The sequence below is a fragment of the Pongo abelii genome, chromosome 1 (genome assembly GCF_028885655.2).
Source record: "Pongo abelii isolate AG06213 chromosome 1, NHGRI_mPonAbe1-v2.0_pri, whole genome shotgun sequence".
Classification (NCBI taxonomy): domain Eukaryota; kingdom Metazoa; phylum Chordata; class Mammalia; order Primates; family Hominidae; genus Pongo; species Pongo abelii.
The window spans coordinates 904531-926998 of record NC_071985.2 but is presented as its reverse complement, the minus strand read 5'-3'; the positions used below and the strand labels follow the sequence as shown (position 1 = coordinate 926998).

Genomic DNA, 22468 nt, shown 5'->3' with positions numbered 1-22468 from the left:
GTTTCCCTGATACTTAGCTTCCTTGCATTGGGTTAGAACATTTTCCTTTAGCTTGGAGGCGTTTGTTATTACCCACCTTCTGAAACCTACTTTTGTCAATTTGTCAAACTCATTATCTGTCCAGTTTTGTTCCCTTGCTGGCAACGAGTTGTGATCCTTTGGAGGAGAAGAGGCATTCTAGTTTTTAGAGTTTTCAGCCTTTTTGTGCTGGTTTCTCCCCGTCTGTGTGGATTTATCTATCTTTGGTCTTTGATGTTGGTGACTTTCAGTTGGGGATTCTGAGTGTACATCCTTCTTGTGGATGTTGATGTTGATGTTGATGCTATTCCTTTCTGTTTGTTAGTTTTCCTTTTAACAGTCAGGACCCTCTGCTGCAGGTCTGCTGGAGTTTGCTGGAGGTCCACTCCAGACACTGTTTGCCTGAGTATCACCCATGGAGGCTGCAGAACAGCAAAGATTGCTGCCTGTTCCTTCCTCTGGAAGCTTCGTCCCAGAGGGCCACCCACCAGATGCCAGCCAGAGCTCTCCTGTATGAGGTGTCTTTCAGCCCCTGCTGGGACGTGTCTCTCAGTCTGGAGACACAGGAGTCAGGGACCCACTTGAGGAGGCAGTCTGAACCTTAGCAGGGCTCAAACGCTGTGCTGGGAGATCCACTGCACAGAGCCAGCAGGCAGGGGTGTTTAAGTTTACTAAAGCTGCACCCACAGCCGCCTTTTTCCCCAGGTGCTCTGTATCAACTTCTCTTTTAGATATGTGCATACATGTGCAGATTTGTTAAATGGGAATATTGCTTGTTGCTTAGATTTAGAAACTGTCACCCTGGTAATGAATGTGGTACCCAATCAGTAGTTTTTAATCCCACCCCCCACCCTCTAGAAGTGCATAATGTCTACTGTTACCATATTTATATACATGTGTGGTCATATGCTTAGTTCCCACTTACAAGTGAGAACATTCAGTACTTGGTTCGGTATTGCTGAGTCAATTTGCTTAGAATTATGGCCTCCAACTCCATCTATTTCACTTGCACAGACCATGTTCTTATACTTTTTTTATAGCTGTGTGGTATTTCATGTTGTATATGTACCATATTTTCTTTAAATAAGTCACTGTTGATGGGCACATAGGTTGGCAGTAGGTCTTTGCTATTATGAATAGTGCAGCAATGAGCATATAAATGAATGTGTCTTTTTGGTAGAATGATTGTGTGTGTGTGTGAGTGTGTGTGTATGTGTGTGTGTGCATGTGCGTGTGTATACTGAGCACTGGAATTTCCTGGTCAAAAGGTATCTCTGTTTAAATTTTTTGAGAAATCTGCAGACTGCTTTCCATACTGGCTGGACTAATTTACATTCCTACCAATAGCGTATAAGAATTCCCTTTGCTCTGCAGCTTCATCAGCATCTGCTCTTTTTGACTTTTTAGTAATAGCCATTCTGACTGGTATAAAATGGTATCTTATTGTGGTTCTGATTTGCATTTCTCTGATGATCTGTTATGCTGAATACTTTTTCCTATGTTTGTTGACAACTTGTATGTCTTCTTCAGAGATGTGTCTGTTCATGTACTTTGTGCATTTTTCAATAGGGTCATTTGTTTTTTGCTTGTAGGTTTATTTAACTTCTGTATAGATTCTGAGCATTGCATCTTTGTCGTATGCATAGTTTGCAAATATTACTTCCTATTCTATAGGTTGGCTGTTTCCTCTCTTGACAGTTTCTTTTGCTATTCAGAAGCACTTTCATTTCATTAGGTCCCACTTGTCAATTTTGTTTTGTTGCTATTGCTTTTGGAGACTTGTAAGTCAGGTAGAGGAGTATTTGGGTTCTGTCATAGATGCTGAAATGTTTGCTCTCTGAGGCATGTCATAAGAGAATTCAGATCTATAATGAATGGTAAATTGATTCTAGACTTTCTGCTGAACCAGGAGTACCATTCCTCTCATAAATTTATTTTCATGGTCATTATAAGGAAGATATGGAATATGTATGAAGTTTGTTATATGCATGCTACTTGGTGAAACAGACATGGGAGATGAAAAAAGTAGATATGATTTAGTCTTGATTCCTCAATTAAGCCAACAAATTCCTGCGGTGCTATTTGGACAGACTGAATGGAAAGAGACAGAGAGAGAAGGTTGTGGGGGGGGGGAGCAGAGAGAGAGAGAGAGAGAAAGAGAAACCTTCTCAGGAAAGTGTTTGTGAAACTAATGGACAAGCATTGGTACGTATAGGACCTAGTGATGGAACGTGACTCAGAGCTGTGTAGAAAGGTCATCTGTTCATTTTATTAATGAAAACAATGTGTGCCAGGGATGCAGGAATGTGTCTTATTCTCTTTGGCATCTTAAAGGTCCCGTATGTTTCAGATTTTGTGGCATGGAGTTTTCCCAGGGAGAATCCCAACCATGATTGATTCCCATTTGATCTCACAGGCTGGGAAATACTGGGAATGATTATGTTACTATGACTGTAGCCTCCCAGTACAAGTGTTAGTTTCTCTGCTTTCTGTCCTTCAGTCCAGACTGGCTTTCAGACACAAAAAGAAAAATACTGCATGATCTCACTGATATATTGGGCCTAAAAATAAGTGGAATACATAGAAAAAGAAAGTAAAATGGTGGTTACAGGAGCGGGGAGGGAGAGAAAATAAAAGTGCAGGTCAAATGGTACAAACGTGCAGTTATGTAGGATGAATAAGTCTTGATAGCTAATGGTTAATAATATTGCATTATATATTGAAAATTTGCTAAGAAAATGGGTTGTACATGCTCTATTTACTATAAAGATTGTAGCTATGGAAAGTGCTGTATAATTTGTTTGAGTGTAGTAATCATTTCAATATGTAGATGGATGTCAAACACCATGTTGTAAATTTTTAATAAAAAATATTATGTGGTACATCTTTAATGAAATCAATAATCAATCAATCCATACTTGCTTGAATTGTTCCTGGAGTTATCTAATTAAAATATATTTTGATTATGTCAGTTTCCTTAGTATGTCATGTGATTCTCTCAATTGGCTAATTCACTCCTACATCTGCAGGATCACACTCTACATGGAAATTTATGTTCTCTTCATGCTACATTGAATGCAGTTCTCTGAAGAAGTTCTGAAAAGTTAGTCCTTCATGACATTAGATACAATTGCTTGTACCTTTAATACATTGTTCTCTATCCTCATAAAGTTATTTAACTGCATGAATCCCCATTTCTCCCTTTTCTGAATGTAAACATCAGGTATCATCTACATGAGGAAGCATGTTGAATGTGCTTGTTCAACTTTATCTTTCTATTCTACTCTCATAGATCCCACTCTTCCGAGTGATAACATGTGTCATTACCATGTATTGCAATAATCGCTTTTCTCTATAGCTCCACAGACTATTATCTGTTACCATCAGTGGCTTGCTCTTTTCCTCTTCACATGCCCAGTTCTTGCTCTCAAGTACCTGTTCTACATTCAAACTATTCATACCTCAAAGCATGTTTAGCTATTCTTAGCCCATTGCATTTTCATATAATAATTAGAGTCAGCCTGCAAAGTGTTTACAGAAGAAATTTTGTGTTTCAATGTGATTTCATACAGTTTAGAGCATAGTTTGTGGAATAGCAAAATGTTTTCTATATCAAATCTCTTGATTCATTAATGAAACATATTTTATGACATATATGTCTATTGATGTAGAGCAGAAGCCCATCCATATCTCAGTCACTATTCATGGGAATTATTTAGTTATGATTCCTCTAGACTTTTTTTTTTTGAGATGCTTTGTTATTGTGTTTCCCAGGTTGTTGTGAAACACATGGGTGTAAGTCATCCTGAAACCATCCTCATAAAATGAATAAAACTAATTTCTGGGTTTTTAACCAAAAGCATAAACTTTTAAATTAAAGCATAAACTAACCATGAACCAGCTTGCCCGATAGCCCACTTCTGTATGGCTGTTTATGGCTTAAAAGTCATGTGGCCCCTGTCACCAGGTCCTAACTACCCTAAATTTCTTCTTTAGATATAATCTTTAACTTTAGGAAACCTCAAGTTTTCTATTTAAAATGTTTTCCAGATCCTGAATTCCAGTGGGTCCACTAACCCAGGGTGTCTGCAGAACTTGTCTGATAAACTGAGCTGACCTATGATTATTAAACTCTTTCTCTGCTGCAATTCCTGCTGTTTTGGCATTTTGGTCTGTTACCACTCCATGGGCAATTGAACCCTGTGGGCCTGTATCAATCCTCCTGCCTCAGTCTCTCTGTAGGTGGAATGACATGCCTGTACTACTGTGTCCTGCTCTTTTACAAAAGATTTGACATAAATGGTTATCACCTGAATCTTGTATCTTTGGGACATAGAATGGGCTTTTTAAGTAAATATTTTTAGGCATTTAAGATCTATGTGATTTAATGGATAATTCAAATGGACTGAACACAGACATTTAAAAATGTAAACCAAACAGATCAGCTTTATTTATTTTCCTTATTCTAATTACTTGTTCCAGAATAAATCAAGTTGTGAACTACTCTATGCTTGGTTTTGTGGTTTCTGCTGAGGAAGTGTGAAATACTCCATTTCTACTTCCAGACCATTCTCAGGGAGAACAGGGGTATTTCAGGGTCCCCTCCTTCTCTGGACTTGTTGGGTAGGAACTGTAAGGGACCCCCACAGTGCTTCTCTGACACAGGCCACCCTGCCACAGTCCTGGTTGTCCCCTGAAGATGATTCTGTGTTGAGATCCAGACTGCAGACCTCCTTTGTTTCATATGCCCAAGTCCATGTTAGTTTCTGTCTCATATCCCCCACACGTGTTTACAGGATCCCAGTGGACAGACTTGAGTCATGACCCATAAAGTCTTTCTTTCATACAGAAATCCTCTCAAAGCACCTCTTTCCACATCAAATAAGGATTCTTTCCTCCTCATTCAGCACAAATGTGTTTTGTCTTCTAAAGAAGACATAAAAACAGTGCCTAGTGTGCACCAGATGTGGCATCTACTTTTATGTTCAAAAGCAGGGTTTTAAAGGTAAAGAAATTCTTTAGATTTTCAAATGCAAGAATGTAAAAACATCTGTATTTGACTTTCAGGAAATTATTTTTGCTAGTAATATACACTACCTACCCTGATTAGATCATTCTGTAACATATACTTTAATAAAAATATGAAATTGAAACCCATAAATACATACAATAACAATGTATCAATTAAATAAATAATTATTAAAAACATTTAAACATGCATAAAATTCCAAATATTTTAAATGGACTAATGCTACTTTTTCAAGATAGAAGGCATATTTAATTTACTGTAAACCATGAAAATGTTGAGTACCTTTAAGGTACTCTTTTGCATAAAAATTTAATTACTAAATATATTCTAGATAGTATTATACCACAGTGAGTAGTAAGATCATTTTTATTATCTATTTTCATAAGAGAAAATTGTTTTAAAATTTGATGGGTATTTCTAGAAGAAAGGAAATAATATAAACATATACTTAAAATATGTTAAAGATAACTCCAATGTGTGATATTTTAATAACTTCTACTGACATATTTTAATTAAATTAACCTAGTTCCATTTTCATGTTCTAGAATTTATTGCTAAAATAAGCTAAATTGGGAAAGAAATTAATATATACAGACACATCTTTGCTATAAATGCAGTCAATAACAACATAAAAAGTGTAGGATTTCATAAAGTATTAGAGACACAATTGCATTACCATAATCTGAATAAATATACTTGTTTCTTTCGCCACTGAGTTTCACCTTGACATGCCTTGAAACATCTGATTACATGATGAGAACTCATTTCTGAACTTTGGACTAAGGCCATCCTCTGTTATTAGTGACTCAGCCTAGAATGTCCAAAGTCTCAGTGGACAATCCCCAGTGAATACCAGCAAAACAACTGTTAATCTCATTCTCCAGGTAAAGAAGGAGTGGATCATGGTTTCTACGGAATCCCCATAAAGGTCTCTGAAATCTCATGTGTAGGGATGATCAATGAATGTATACATTTCTTAAAAAACCATTCAGAAATCTTGCTTAGAAAAAGGACTTTGTTCATATGATGACTATACAATTGCTGGCAGCCAACAAAGGCAGTGTGTCTTTGAAATTGAGGAGATAATAAAAGGTACTGATTATATTTGTATTTTAAAATTTTTATTGATCATAGGGAAGAAGGGACTCTGGCAAGTGCTTAAGAGGACTTTATTTCAGAAATCGAACTGAAGTTTGAGCACTAGTAATTGTAGTTTCTTTTAAGAAAATTCAGCAGAAATTTTGGAGTATAGAATACAGACAACCAAAAGTATTTTTGCCACTAATTCATAAATGTGTTTCCCGGATTGGAAGGGAAATGATGATCAATGGAAGAGATAGGGCTAAATTATATTAAACTATGCTTTTTTGGGCTCAAGTGAAATTTAAAAACCCATATTCACAATAATTATCATAGAGGGCAGCATTTCCTCATTCGTACTTGGTTGGTGATTTTTTGGTTTTGGTTTGATTTCGTTTGCCACAAGTGATGAGTAATTATATGATGCTTATAATAATCTTATTGCTGTTTCTTACTTGCTATTTCACCTCATATGAATCCAGTATTTCCAAGGAAATATGTAGAAACAATTAGTGTTGTTTAAAAGTATTAGGAGGCCATTAAAGTAAGACGAAATGAGAGTGGTTAAAATTACCAGTCTGTAGAGCAATGATATAGTTTTAAAATAAAGGACCCTCTTCTGGCAATAAATAATTAAGGAAACCATATGATTAGTAGCTGTGCTATGGGTATCCAAATTTTGTTTTTACACCCAATTTGTGACAAATTGTAGTGCTTTGTGCTTTTAAATTTTGCAATATATTTATTTTTTCTTTTGGTACACAAGGTAAACTTCTAGTGAAATAATAGAAATATTATTTCTGCTTTAAGAACCATGCAGTGGTTTTGTAAGAAGGAAATGAGCATAGTATGTGGAAACAATGTGAAGGCTATATTACTGTACAGTCATAGCGGATAACAAGTGTGTGAATGTAAGTGATAGTGATTATGTTGATGATGCCAGCAATGATAATGATGAAGATGCTGAAACTTGTAGATTCTCTTCAATGATACACCCAGTCAAGTAATACATGGTCACTATGTCACAGACAGCTCCTAATAACCCATGGATTATTCCCCCTGTTGTAATTATAAAATACAGGGTCAGACATTCATCAACAAAGCTTACCCTTCTAGTAATTGTAAGAGCTAGGATTCCATTTAGTATTAAACCAAGTCTCTCTCCCATGAACTTACACAGTGAAGCAGAGTAAGCACATCCTCATCCCAAAATAACAGTCAAAGGATACTTAATACTCACTTTCATAATCACTTTCTGTCTATCCATGAAAATGTCTGTCTGCCCACTTACCTATGTATCTATCTGTGAGAGCTGATGCACTATCGTGGACCTCAATGGTAGGTTATGACTTGCAAGCACACATACACACAAGCAAATATTCACTTTATATTCTTCACTCCTTTACACCTTAAAGAGTTATGGTTCTCCAAATTCATACCCTTCTCAACAATTAAAAAGACATATTGTGTAAATATTAAATAAGATCAGTTATTCCCACGTCAGTTAAATACAACATTATGTACTGTGTCTCTTCTTAGGAGAATCTATTGTGGAGGAACTTGAAGGAAGGAGGAATCTCCTATAGGATTCCATGCCAGGATGCTGTGGAGAGCCGTCCTTGCCTATACTCCAGAGGACACTCTTCTGTGTCATCTGATTGACATTCTAGACAAGTGTTGTCAATGTGAAATAATTCTTACTATAGACATGCAGATTCAGGTACAGACAGCTTGTTTTAAGGAATTCAGGCTGACTTACTAAGTCAATGACTTCACAGCCATTCCAGTGAAACTGACCCTATCACCTGTTTTACCATTTCCTAGCCTTATCTGTTAGTAAGAAAGATCACTTTCTGGAAGTTTCAGAGTTTCAGAACTTTAGGATATTTCAGTTATCGCTTCAGAAGAGAGAAAGCAACTAGGTTTTTGCAAAATCTGGTAAAGTGTGGCTTGGATTTTGGAGGCTTTTAAAAGTTCAATCTGATTTCTTATAAAACTTCCAGCAAAGCCAACTTGTACCCTTATTTCCCTTGCTATTTTTTTTGGTAAATTCACACATTTTCTGCACCTATGCAAATGATCAGACCAACTTTAAGAGGAGCAGCCATATTTTGTAATGAATAATGATTTCTCTTTGAGAATACTTTTCATCAAAACTGAGGAAAATATAGGGAAAATAAATCAGTGCCCCAAGGGAAAACTGCAGTGTCTAGACTCAAGAGAACCATCCTCCTTGGTTCCCAACTCTATCACTAGGTCTCTGTACTGTCTTGAATAACTCTCTTTAAATCCTGTGATTCAGCTGTTCTTCCTTGTGATAATGAGACTATCATTGAAAAATCTTTGTCTTCTATGAATATGTGAATTACTTAAATTAGGCTATTTTAATGAGCTCATATTCAACTCCAAATTGAAGGATAGGAAAAAAATCTATGCAACTTAATGATGCATTCTGACTTCAAAAGATAGTAATATGTTATTCATTTGCAACTTGAACACCATTTATAGAATTGTAATTATTATGCTGAATATGTACATCCTCAACTTGATTTACACAGGAGATTACATGGGTATTTTTTTTGTAAGTGAATTATTCTAACAGGTAAACTTTTACATTGGGAACATGGTGGAAATTGTATTTCTTTTAGATTTTCTGAGAAATCTTCTTTCTGTGAAAATATGTATGATTGTTGCCCGGTCAAGGAAAGTACAATAAAACCAGATAACATGAGGAAACATAAGAAGTTTAAATGATTGAATTTTAGCCATTAAAATAATCTTATTCGTGATATAAAAATCTTATTATTTCTCATTTATTTAGCATCTATAATGATTATGTATTTCAGTAAATTTAACCTCTGTCTTTTATTTTTGTTTTGGGTAATTAAAAAGTGAGTCAGCCTTATTTCAGATGTACTGCCTAAAAATATTTGGATAAACTAGACCATACTTTTTTTAAACGTGTATATAAATGTATATTTATATATGTAACATATATATTTATATGTTTGCATAGATATGTATGTGTGTATATAAACTTATGTATGCATGTGTGTGTTTGTGTATATATAGGCATATGTGTGTGTGTGTGATCTAGAGAAGTTCACTTACAACCTCTGAATCTCAATTTTGTCATCTATAAAATGTTGGTGGTGATGTCAATGTGCAGAGCTTGTTATTAGGATTAAATCTAATGGAATCACGGAACAAATCCTGACATGTTGCAAGTGCCAGTGTGTGGAGATAGTCAATAAAAGTTCATACTGTTATCATTCCTTTCATGTATGATGCCTCCCGGGTTGAAGTTTTGGTTTTCCTAATCGCTGTGAAACTATCATCGGAATTTTTTCCCCTTGCTTTTTCATCTTTCGTATGACATCATTAATGCTGATGCCCAGGTATAATATACATTTTAGGAGAGTTATAAAAATAAGAGCAAGTGGAAATGTTTTTAAATGGGCTTAAAATATTTACAACTAATTCTGTGGATAAACAATTAAGGGACACAAGTAACCTGTTTGGATTTATTTTTACGTAAGAAAAAAATGCCCTCTTCACATTACTGAGACAGATGTATAATGGCTGAGACTGCTTCCTCATTAAAGACAGGGATCTAATTTTATTTAAATAATGTTATATGGTAGAATTAGAACCCTGAAACATGAATAATCAAAGAGATGCTACATTGGTGTTCAAGAGATATTGCAACGTCACAAAATATATCTCCTGCCACTCACCACTTGCAAAGTCATGTTAACAAGAGCAAGGTCTGGTAGAAAGAGACTTTTTCTTCCAAGCTTAGCTGAGGGGAAGCAGGACAGGCTTCTGCCTTAATGGGCAGTGCTTCCCCTTTCGGGGCAGTAGGCAGGGTCTTTTAAAGGGGTCTTGGCATGAATGACATGCAGGAGGTGAGGAGAAGGGGGTCCAGTGATTTTCTTCTGATGTCTTTTCTATCCGGCGGTCTGGCTGGCACCATCGCAGGCAGAGCTGGGTTGTAAATTGAGACAATCTCCTAGTGGGAGGGAGTTCTGGGGTTGCCTGATTTGCTTCAAGGTTCCGTGTCTAGAACTTCTAGGTAAACACAAAGTCATATAAACCTGCCTTGTAGAATGTGTCTGGTGGAGACAGTAAAGGATGTATTTGCATTCCTAATCAGCTAAGAAGGAGGTGAGGGAGAAGGAAAAAATAAATTCGTATCGAGACCATCCTGGCTAACACGGTGAAACCCTGTCTCTACTAAAAGTATATGTATATAAAAAAAAAAAATTAGCCGGGTGTGGTGGCGGGCGCCTGTAATCCCAGCTACTTGGGAGGCTGAGGCAGAAGAATGGCGTGAACCCGGGAGGCGGAGCTTGCAGTGAGCCGAGATCGCGCCACTGCACTCCAGCCTTGGCGACGGGGTGACTCCATCTCAAAAAAAAAAAAAAAAAATTCGTTATATTCTCACTCATAGGTGGGAATTGAACAATGAGAACACATGGACACAGGAAGGGGAACATCACACTCTGGGGACTGTTGTGGGGTGGGGGGAGGGGGGAGGGATAGCATTGGGAGATACACCTAATGCTAGATGACGAGTTGGTGGGTGCAGCGCACCAGCATGGCACATGTATACATATGTAACTTACCTGCACGTTGCGCACATGTACCATAGAGCCTAAAGTATAATAATAATAATAATAATAATAATAAAAAGAAAAAAAAACATATTTAATGAAATATGGTTGAGGCTCAGTCATCACAGTTCTAGGTATTGAAGAGATCCAGTATATCTTTAAATTTTCCTTGTATAAAAATGAGATTGGAAGACAGGGAAAGGTAAAAAGAGAATTTTCAAACTCATTTAAGACAAGTCTGGAAAGTTAAGTAATGTTTTGACCACATGTATCTCCTTTGCTGTGACTATATGACTCAATAAAATTCTTCAAAAAATTAAAAAAAAAAAATGAGGTACTCAGTTACAACATGACATTAAATATGAGATCTGATGTGCCATCTATTATTCTGTCCTATGTTACTTTTCCTTTTTTAAAAATTAGGATAATAAGTCTCATGGAAAGTTTATAATAGATTGCCCTATATAAAATACAAATGATAGAAATGTTTGGAATGTTGTGTTAGTAATTACAAATAGTACCTATTATACTGACAATAATTAAATTACTAATACAAATTACATACTATTGCATCAGTTTTAATGCTGATCTCATACTGTTTCCAAATGACATATATGAAAATAATTTGTTCTTCTATACTGGCCTTCACAAATTACCAGAGGTCATAAAATAATTGCTCTGTAGAGGCTCAGAAACTTGCAGGAATTTTCTGAAAATGTATTTGGAATTCCAAATATGGAATAATTTCAGTACATTTAAATGTTTTTAATTAGGGTAAATATACTTAAACTGCACCATTTTAACTCTTTTAAGTGTACTGTTCTGTGGCATTAAGGACATTTATATTGTTGTGCAACCGTCACCACCATGCATCTCCAGAACAGTTTCATTTTCTCCAACTAAAATTGTGTTCTCCACACAATTATTCTCCTTGTCTCCCTTCCTCGGTCCCCTGGGGTCCAGCATTCCACTTTCTGTCTCTATGAATTTGACTACTCTGGGTACTTCATGTAGGAGAATTCATACAATATTTGCCTCTTTGTGGCTTATTTCACTTTGCATAATGTAATCAAAGTTCATCTATGTTGTAGCATGTGTCACAATTTATTTCATGATTAAAATGAATAATAGTCCATGTATGTACTCACTACATTTTTTTATTGATTTCTCTGTGGACGGACACTTAAATTGTTTCTGCCTTTGGGGTGTTGTGATAATACGGCTGTGAATGTGGCCATATGAGTATCTTTCTGAGGGTCTTATTTCTTTGAATCCACATTCAGAAGTTAAATAGCTGGAGCATATAATAATTCTGTTTAATTTTTAAGAAATTACTATACAGATGATCCAGAAATACAATATTTTGATGATTTTTTGACTTTAATATGCATTTATAGGGACATATAATCCTATTGTAAGTCAAGGAGCATCTGAAATTACAATGGTTTGACTTACAATATTTTAACATTGAGATGACTTTTTCCCGACAGTAAATGTGTATTTTACTTACAATATTTTCAACTCATAATGGGTTTATCAGGATGAAACCCATCATAAATCAAGAAGCCTCTCAATCATTTTCCACTGAGGCTATACAACTTCATTTTGGCACTGACTATACTTTTATGATTTTAGCTCTTACACTTAGGTCTTTGATTTATTTTGAATTAATTTTTCTATATGGTATAAAGCATCCAATTTCAATATTTTGAATGTAGTTATCCAGTTTTTCAAACACTGTTTATTGAATACACTGTCCCTTCCCAATTGAGTAAACCCAGTTCTGTTTCCAAAAAATATATTGCTGTTTATAGGAGAGTCTATTTCCTGACTCTATTTTCCTCCTCACCGTCCTCCCCCTCCTCCTCCACTCCTTCTCCTTCTCCTTCACCTTCTTCTCCTTCTTCTCCTCCTTCTTCTTCTTCTTCTTCTTCTTCTTCCTCTTCTTCTTCTTCTTCTTCTTCTTCTTCCTCTTCTTCTTCTTCTTCTTCCTCTTCTTCTTCTTCTTCTTCCTCTTCTTCTTCTTCTTCTTCTTCTTCTTCTTCTTCTTCTTCTTCTTCTTCCTCTTCCTCTTCCTCTTGGTTCACTGCAACCTCAGCCTCCTGGGCTCAAGCAATCCTTCCACCTCAGCCTCCCCAAGTAGCTGGGACTACTGGTGTGAGCCACCACCCCTGGCTAATTTTTGTATTTTTTGTAGAAACAGGATTTTTCCATTTGGGTTGGTCTCAATGTTCTGAGCTCAAGCAGTCTGCCTGCCTCGGGCTCCCAGCGTGCTGGGATTACAGGTGTGAACAAACGCACCTGACCTCTCCTTTCTTCTATTGGTATACATGTCTGGCTTTATACCAATGCCATACTGTTTTGATTACCATAGCTTTTGGAACTGGAACAAGACAAGGATGCCCACTCTCACCACTCCTCTTCCACATAGTACTGGAAGTCCTAGCCAGAGCAATCAGACAAGAGAAAGAAATAAAGGACATCCAAATTGGTAATGAGGAAGTAAAACTGTCGCTGTTTGCTGATGATATGATTGTTTACCTAGAAAACCCTAAAGACTCCTCCAGAAAGCTCCTAGAACTAATAAAGGAATTCAGCCAAGTTTCATGATACAAAATTAATTTACATAAATCAGTAGTTCTATTCACCAACAGCAGCCAAGCAGAGATTCTAAGCCTTAGGGAAGCAAACACAGAATACACATACTACTGGCGAGAGCTTGAGCAGAGACATGGAAGCTAAAATGAAACTGGCATATAGATATTCAGATATGTATATCTGGGGTCCACAGTAACTTGAGAATTGTGAAACTGAATGAGGAGGCAAAAGAGAATGAACATTTAATGGTAGAAGACATTAAAAACCAAGACTGTGAGTTACATTTCTTGAAAAGGGTACTTAAAATAATAATTCATTCTACATTTTTAAATAGAAGAACCAAATAATGATGTCTGACTTAGAGAAAGTTTGACTTGGAATTATTATTATTTTTTTTTATATAACTTTCATTTATTTTATTTTTTTTATTATTTTATTTTATTTTTTATTATACTTTAAGTTTTAGGGTACATGTGCACAACGTGCTTTGCATAATAATTCCAAGTCACATATGTATACATTGGACCAACATGGCACATATATACATATGTGACTTGGAATTATTATGCAAAGACAATTCAAGAAGGAAATATAAGTTCCTCCAAATGAGTCATAGGCTGCTGCAGCTTTAGAAGTAAGTCTTACACAATAAATGTAGAAAAAAATCATCCAGAAAACATAATGCTAATTTATTCATAATAAGATCCATGATATAAGCATTTAACTTACCTTTCCATGCATTTGTTTTAAGCATAACATATGATCTTGATTACATCTGAGTTTGTGTTGGACATCAAACATTCCTATCCTTTTGAAGTTGTAAGACAAATGATTTTTCCTATAAATGTATATATTTCTTAGAAAAAATTTTGGTTATAAATATTTGTCTCATCAAATATTAATCTCTGGATAGAGAATATGATTTTTTTCTAAATAGGAAAGATTAGTCATTTAAGAGTTATAAAGTTGTATAAATAATTCACAGTCTAACTAAACTAAGGATTTTTAAAAACAATTGGCTTACTGTTCTATACATAGTCCCCACTTATCCACTGTTTTGCTTTCCATAGTTTCTCCTGTGATCAACTGCAGTCTGAAAATATTGGGTGGAAAATGCCACAAATGAACACTTCATAAATTATAAATTGGTTTTCAGTCATAGCCCAGTGTTGCATCATAGTGCCTACATTGTTCCCTTCACTTTATTTCATCATGTAGACATTTTGTCTTCCCATGAAGCATTTTGTCATCACAAGAAAAATGAGCACAGTACAACGAGGTATTTTGAGAAAAAGAAAAAGATAGAAACTGCATTCGCATAACTTTTATTACAGTATATAGTTGTTCTATTTTATTTGTGGCTATTTTTGTTAATCTCTTCCTTGTCTAATTTATAAATTAAAACTTATAATACATATTGATGGATATAAAAAATAGTGTATATAGGGTTCAGTGTCAACCGCAATTTCAGGCATTCACTGGGGGACTTGGAATGCAACCCCTGCAGATAATGGGGAATTACTGTACTTGACTTACCCTTGTGTCTCCCTTCAGGAAGGATCGTACAAATGCCCCATGGAAAATTACAATCAAACGTCAACTGATTTCATCTTATTGGGGCTATTCCCACCATCAAAAATTGGCCTTTTCCTCTTCATTCTCATTGTTCTCATTTTCCTAATGGCTCTAATTGGAAACCTATCCATGATTCTTCTCATCTTCTTGGACACCCATCTCCACACACCCATGTATTTCCTACTTAGTCAGCTCTCCCTCATTGACCTAAATTACATCTCCACCATTGTTCCTAAGATGGCTTCTGATTTTCTGTATGGAAACAAGTCTATCTCCTTCATTGGATGTGGGATTCAGAGTTTCTTCTTCATGACTTTTGCAGGTGCAGAAGCGCTGCTCCTGACATCAATGGCCTATGATCGTTATGTGGCTATTTGCTTTCCTCTCCACTATCCCATCTGTATGAGCAAAAGAATGTGTGTGCTGATGATAACAGGATCTTGGATGATAGGCTCCATCAACTCTTGTGCTCACACGGTATATGCATTCCGTATCCCATATTGCAAGTCCAGAGCCATCAATCATTTTTTCTGTGATGTTCCAACTATGTTGACATTAGCCTGTACAGACACCTGGGTCTATGAGTACACTGTGTTTTTGAGCAGCACCATATTTCTTGTGTTTCCCTTCACTGGCATTGCATGTTCCTATGGCCGGGTTCTCCTTGCTGTCTACCGCATGCGCTCTGCAGAAGGGAGGAAAAAGGCCTATTCAACCTGCAGCACCCACCTCACTGTAGTAACTTTCTACTATGCACCCTTTGCTTATACCTATCTATGTCCAAGATCCCTGCGATCTCTGACAGAGGACAAGGTTCTGGCTGTTTTCTATACCATCCTCACCCCAATGCTCAACCCCATCATCTACAGCCTGAGAAACAAGGAGGTGATGGGGGCCCTGACACGAGTGATTCAGAATATCTTCTCGGTGAAAATGTAGACATACGTTCTGTCTTAGAGTCAAAGCACTAGGTTCATATCAACTTAGCAGTGTACAGCAGTGAAGAAAAACATTATTACATGCCCAGTATGTCAAACAGAGATTAATTCAGAACATTTGTCTTTTAATTTAGTCTTGACATTATAGTTGCATATTCTAAGACATCTATTTTGTTTTTGTTTGTGTTTCTTTTTATCAAAAGACAGATCATATATTTTACACTAAATTGTGAGGCCATAGAATTTCATTATCATGTATAAATCAAAACAATAAATGTCCAAAGGAATCATATCATTCAGCATAATAGTTATATGTTGATTGTTTCCCATTATTATTAAAATAAGACAAAAACAATAAATTAAGATTACTGAATCTAATTGAATATTAAATAATATTTTATTTACTCTCAACTGGTGTGTATGTGTTCCTCTTTTTGCTAAAGTAATGATTTATTAATAAATTTACCTCAGGATAAATAATTATGTCTGGGGTGAAGCCAATTTGGCTTTAGTAAAACAACAATTTCTTTATAAGAGATTCTACGGAAGTTACCTTCTATAGAACCTCTTAGCCTACAGTTGACTTAGACTTAGTTGAGCATGGAGTAGGTTATTTGAACCATTCCCCAGTCACATCACAACACATACAATGTTTGTCTCCTGAGTAGCCACGAGTATTCTCATGCAAGACATTCTCTTCCGAACAATTTTTTTTCTGCTTACTCTTCTAAATCAACAAGTGTATAGATCTTGAATTGGGATCAGCTCCTCTGCTCCACTATTTTTATACCTGCTTAGGTCTGTGTCTAAAAGGATCAACATTATTTTCATAAAAGTTATCTGCTTAGGTCCATTCTCTGAGTGAAAGGCCATGGCTCTCCATAAGAGCCCATTCCTGAGAAACGCTTTAATCTCTGAGGAGAGGAGGCAAGAAGGAAGGTAGAATGAACAAGTAAGAGAAAAGCCCTGCATTATACAACTTTCCATAATGTAACATTTTTCTATAACTATTTTTCTAAAGTTCTTTCTGTTGCTCTCAAATAGAATAATCTTCACTCTGGAAATATAAGTAAAGTGCATAAAAACTATTTATTTGAAGAATAACATCATGTGATCAGAAAATATATTTTTATTTTTATTTATTATTAATTTTATTTATTTATTTTGTTTGTTTATTTTTTATGGGGGTTCTGGCATATGTGAGCAGAACGTGCAGGTTTGTTACATAGGTATACATGTGCCATTGTGGTTTGCTGCACCGATAAACCTGTCATCTAAGTTTTAAGCCCCGTATGCTTTAGGTATTTGTCCTAATGCTCTCCTTCCCCTTGCCCAAGAATTTGTAATGATAGCCATTAAAATCCCAATGTAGAAAATTTTATATCTGATTTGAAAAAGAATACTGTAGGTTTTAATATTATGTGTTTAAAATGCTATTATAGCAATGTAAAATAAAATAGATGATAGAGTAAAATGACTGTCAAATTCAAGGAAATATGTATTCAATATTTATAACATTGAACTTATCTTTTCATTGTAAATAATATAAAACTACATTTTGTCTTTACTTGTATAAAATGCATTTTTATTAAAATACACTGTGTATCCATTAAAAATCATTTGACAAATATAAGTGTGTCTATGTAAAAAGTAGACTATAAATATGTTTACCTCCACAAATCTAGCATTGTTTTAAAAAGAAAAGCCCTAGATTATCCAAACCACAACAGTGATAAATGCCTGATCTGCAGTTGACCCTTGAACAACGCAGACTTGAACTGTGCAGTCCACTTATGTGTGGATTTCCTTCTGCCTCCGCCACTCCCAAGACAGCATGACCAACCTTTCCTCCTCTTCAAGGGTCATTCAAAGATCCTGCATCTTTCAGACGTTTTCACACGGAACTTTCCTGGAGAGAATCCCAAGCATGGTTCATGCTGGTTCTCTCAAGCTGGGAAAAACTGGAAATGATTATGTTACTATGATTGTAGCCTTCCAGTGAAAGTCCCATTTCTTTCTGTCCTTCAATCCAGACTGGCTTTCAGACACAAGAAGAAAAATACTGCATGATCTCACTTATATATTGGTGTTGTGGGAAGTCAGGGACCCCGAACGGAGGGACTGGCTGAAGCCATGGCAGAAGAACATGGATTGTGAAGATTTCATGGACATTTATTAGTTCCCCAAATTAATACTTTTATAATTTCTTACCCCTGTCTTTACTGTAATCTCTGAACATAAATTGTGAAGATTTCATGGACACTTATCACTTCCCCAATCAATACCCTTGTGATTTCGTATGCCTGTTTTTACTTTAATCTCTTAATCCCGTCATTTGCGTAAGCTGAGGAAGATGTATGTCACCTCAGGACCCTGTGACTATTGCATTAACTGCACAAATTGTTTGTAGAGCATGTGTGTTTGAACAATATGAAATCTGGGCACCTTGAAAAAAGAACAGGATAACAGCAATATTCAGGGAACAAGGGAGATAACCTTAAACTCTGGCTGCCTGTGAGCCAGGCGGAACAGAGCCATATTTCTCTTCTTTCAAAAGCAAATAGGAGAAATATCGCTGAATTCTTTTTCTCAGCAAGGAACAGCCCTGAGAAAGAGAATGAGTTCCTAGGGGGAGGCCTCTGAAATGGCCGCTTTGGGGACGGCTGTCTTTTACAATCGTATATAAGGGATGAAATAAGCCCCAGTCTCCCGTAGTGCTCCCAGGATTATTAGGACGAAGAAATTCCCGCCTAATAAATTTTGTTCAGACCAGTTGTCTACTCTCAAACCCTGTCTCCTGAGAAGATGTTAACAATGACAATGCGTGCCCGAAACTTCATTAGCAATTTTAATTTCGCCCCAGTCCTGTGATCTCGCCCTGCCTCCATTTGCATTGTGATATTTTATTACCTTGTGAAGCATGTGATCTCCGCGACCCACACCCTATTCATACACTCCCTCCCCTTTTGAAAGTCGCTAATAAAAACTTGCTGGTTTTACGGTTCAGGGGGCACCACGGAACCTGCCGACATGTGATGTCTCCCCCAGACACCCAGCTTTAAAATTTCTCTCTTTGTACTCTGTCCCTTTATTTCCCAGACCAGTGGACACTTAGGGAAAATAGAAAAGGACCCACAGGAAATATCGGGGGCTGAATTTCCCCTGATATATTGGGCCTAAAAATAAACAGAATACAAAGAAACAGAGAGTAGAATGGTGATTACTCAAAGTTAGCGTGTTTGAGAAACTGACTCAGTGCAGGATGCAGCATCTTCATCTCCCTGTCTCATGACTCCACCACTCACGCCTCGACCAATCAGCAATCCCCACACTTTAGCCCATCACCCATCCAGACTCCCTAAAAATGTCATGTCCACGCCTATAATCCCAGCACTTTGGTAGGCCGAGGCAGGTGGATCACGAGGTCAGGAGATTGAGACCATCCTAGCTAACACAGTGAAACCCCGTCTCTACTAAAAATACAAAAAATTAGCTGGGCGTGGTGGCAGGTGACTTTAGTCCCAGCTACTCAGGAGGCTGAGGCAGGAGAATGGCATGAACCCAGGAGGCGGAGCTTGCAGTGAGCCAAGATTGCGCCACTGCACTCCAGCCTGAGTGACAGAGCAAGATTCCTTCTCAAAAAAAAAAAAAAAAAAAAAAAAAAATCACGTCCAGGTCTCTCCAGAAGTCTGATTTGAGGCTTCCTGTCTCTTCCTCCTTCAGCTGACCTATGATTAATAAACCCTTTCTCTGCTGCAACTCCTGCTGTTTTGGTGTTTTGGTCTGCTACCACTCCATGGGCAATTGAACCCTGTGGCCCCATAACAATCCATCTGCCTCAGTCTCCCTGTAGGTGGAATTACAGGCCTGTGCCAATGTCCCTTGCTCTTTAACAAAAGATTTGACATAAATGGTTATCACCTGAATTTTGTCTCTTTGGGAAATAGAATGGGGCTTCTTTATAAGTAAATATGATTATGCATTTAAAAATCTGTTTGACTTAATGAATAATTCAAATGGACTAAATACAGACATGGAAAAATGTAATATTAGCAGCTCAGTTTTATTTATATTTCTTATTCTAATCTCTTCTTTTAGAATAAAACAAGTTGTGGCCCACGATCTGCTTAGTTTCGTCGTTTCTACTGCAGAAGTGTGAAATAGTCAATTTCTACGTCCAGGAAACTCTCAGGAGTTCTGGGGTATGTATTTCAGGAATAAGTTGTTGACTCATATCCCCCATATTTGCATATGTGATGTGACCCTGTGGGTAGTTTTGAGGTATACCTACAAATCTTCCTTTTTTTACAAAAATTCCCTTGAAATCTATCTTCCCACATCAAATAAGGAGTGTTACCTCCTCTTTCAGCACATATAGGTTTTGTGTTTTAACAATGTGAAAACAGTTACCTGGTTGCGGTAGACATGGCACCTACTATTATGTTAACAGCCAAGGTTTTAAACTTGCAAAAAAATTCTTCAACTTTTCAAATGCAGGAGTATTGAAACATCTGTACACTTGGACTTTCAGGAAATTGTCCTCACCAGGAATGTATACTAACTACCCTGACTGGATCATTATACAACTTATATATGCATCAGTACATCAAATTGGCTGGTCCAAGTACAGTAGTGTTTACAACTAATTGATCACAACCAGTTACAGGTTTCTTGGTTCCTTCTCCACTCCCACTGCTTCATCTGACTAGCCTATACATATCAAAATATATATCACAATAAATATAAATAAAAATACATATCATAATGTGTCAAATAATAATTTATCAATTACATACACATGGAAAAATTCAAGTACTTTTAAAACTCAAGAAAATTAAAAATGAAGAAATATTACTTTTCTCAGGTAGACTGTATCAATTCATTTAGTAAAAAAATAAGAAATTTGAGAACATTTAAAGCACTCTACTGAATAAAAATTTAATTAAATTACTAAATATTTTCTAAATATTAATAAATCAGAGTAGTAACAATATTTTATTATCTGTTTTAATAGGAGAAAAATCACGGTATAATTTAATGAGCATTTCCAAATATAAAGAACCAATGTGAACATGTATAATACCTAAAATATGTTAAAAGGTAACTCCCATGTATGTGATAGCTTAATAATTTCTACTTATGTGTTTTTACTAAATTAACCTCATTCTATTTTAGCGGTTTAAATCTTATTGCCAAAATAAATCAAACTCAGAAAGAAATTAATGTATGCAGATTCATTATTACTATGGCTGCCTGAATAACAACATTCAAACTATAGGGTTTCATAAAGTTTAGAAACACAAAAACATTGACATAATGTGAATAAATATGTTTGTTTCTTTCTCCATTGAATTTACCCTTGACATGCCTTGAAACATCTAAATACATGATCAGAACTCATTTCTGAACTTTGGACTAAGGCCATCCTCTGTGTTAGTGACTCAACCTAGAATGTCCAAAGTCTCAGTGGACAATCCCCAGTGAATACCAGCAAAACAACTGTTAATCTCATTCTCCAGGTAAAAAGGACTGGATTCATGGCTGCTACCGAATCCCAATGAAGGTCTGTGAAATCTCATGTGTAGGGAAGAAAAATGAATATATGCATTTCTTTAAGCAATATTCTTAATGCTTACTCAGAAAAATGAATTTGTTCCTATGATGACTCTAGGACTGCTGTCAGCTAAGCAAAGGCACTGAGTGTTTGGAAATGAGGAAATAATAAAGGTACTAATTATAATTTTATTTTTAAATTTTTATTGATCACAGCGAAGAAGGGACTCTGGCAAGTGCTTAAGAGGACTTTGTTTCAGAAATAGAATTGAGGTGAATTTCAGCACTAATGACTGTACTTTCTCTAACACTATTCAGCGGAAATATTGGAGTATGAAATGCAGACAACTGAAAGTGGTTTTGCAGCTAATTCATAAATGTGTTTTCTGGAGGGGAAGGGAAATGATAGTCAATGGAAGAGACAGGGATACATTATATTAGACTATGCTTTTATGGGCTCAAGTGAAATTAAAGAACCCACATTCACAATAATTATTGTAAGGGGTAACATTTCCTTGTACCTACTTGGTTGGTGTTTTGTTTTGTTTTGGTTTGATTTCTTTTGCCATGAGTGATGTGTGATTGTATGATGCTCGTTGTAATCTTAATGCTGCTTCTTACTTTGTGATCTAGAGAAGTTCACTTACAAACTCTGAATCTCAATTTTTGTCATCTAAGAATTCGGTGGTGATGTCAATGTAAAGAGCTTTTTATTAGGATTAAAACCAATGGAATCACAGAACAATCCTGAAATATTGCAAGTGCCAGTGTGTGGAGATAGTCAATAAAAGTTCATGCTGGTATCATTCCATTCATGTAGGACATCACTGGGGTTGAAGGTTGGTTTTTCTACTTGTGATGAAAATATCAGAAATTTTTCTGCTCGCTTTTTCCTCCTGTGTATAACATCATTAATGCTGATGCATAGGTATATACATTTTAGGAGACTTACAAAAATGAAAGCAAGACTTACAAAAATGAAAGCAAGTGGAAAAGTAAGCATCCAATTTCAATATTTTGAATGTAGATATCTAGTTTTTCAAACACTGTTTATTGAAAAG

The 22468-nt window shown here is 36.2% G+C and overlaps 2 protein-coding genes across 2 annotated transcripts in view; both read left to right on the top strand.

The window, feature by feature from the left end:
* Positions 1-6060: 6060 nt before the first annotated feature.
* LOC100453373 (olfactory receptor 2L5) lies at positions 6061-17247 on the top strand. The gene is made up of 2 exons (XM_054560749.1): positions 6061-6139; positions 14896-17247. The coding sequence occupies exon 2, from the start codon at positions 14917-14919 to the stop codon at positions 15853-15855; it is 939 nt and encodes a 312-aa protein (XP_054416724.1). The 5' UTR covers positions 6061-6139; positions 14896-14916; the 3' UTR covers positions 15856-17247.
* A 2709-nt stretch (positions 17248-19956) lies between these two features.
* LOC100452262 (olfactory receptor 2L13) overlaps positions 19957-22468 on the top strand; it is a 66499-nt gene continuing 63987 nt past the window's right edge. Inside the window, exon 1 of the mRNA XM_063724198.1 lies at positions 19957-20056. The gene's annotated coding sequence lies outside the window, so the exon portion shown is untranslated. The remainder of the gene's footprint in view (positions 20057-22468) is intronic.

Coding starts and splice junctions, on each gene's coding strand:
- LOC100453373 (XM_054560749.1), top strand. CDS start 14,917: ATGGAAAATTACAATCAAACGTCAACTGATTTCATCTTATTGGGGCTA.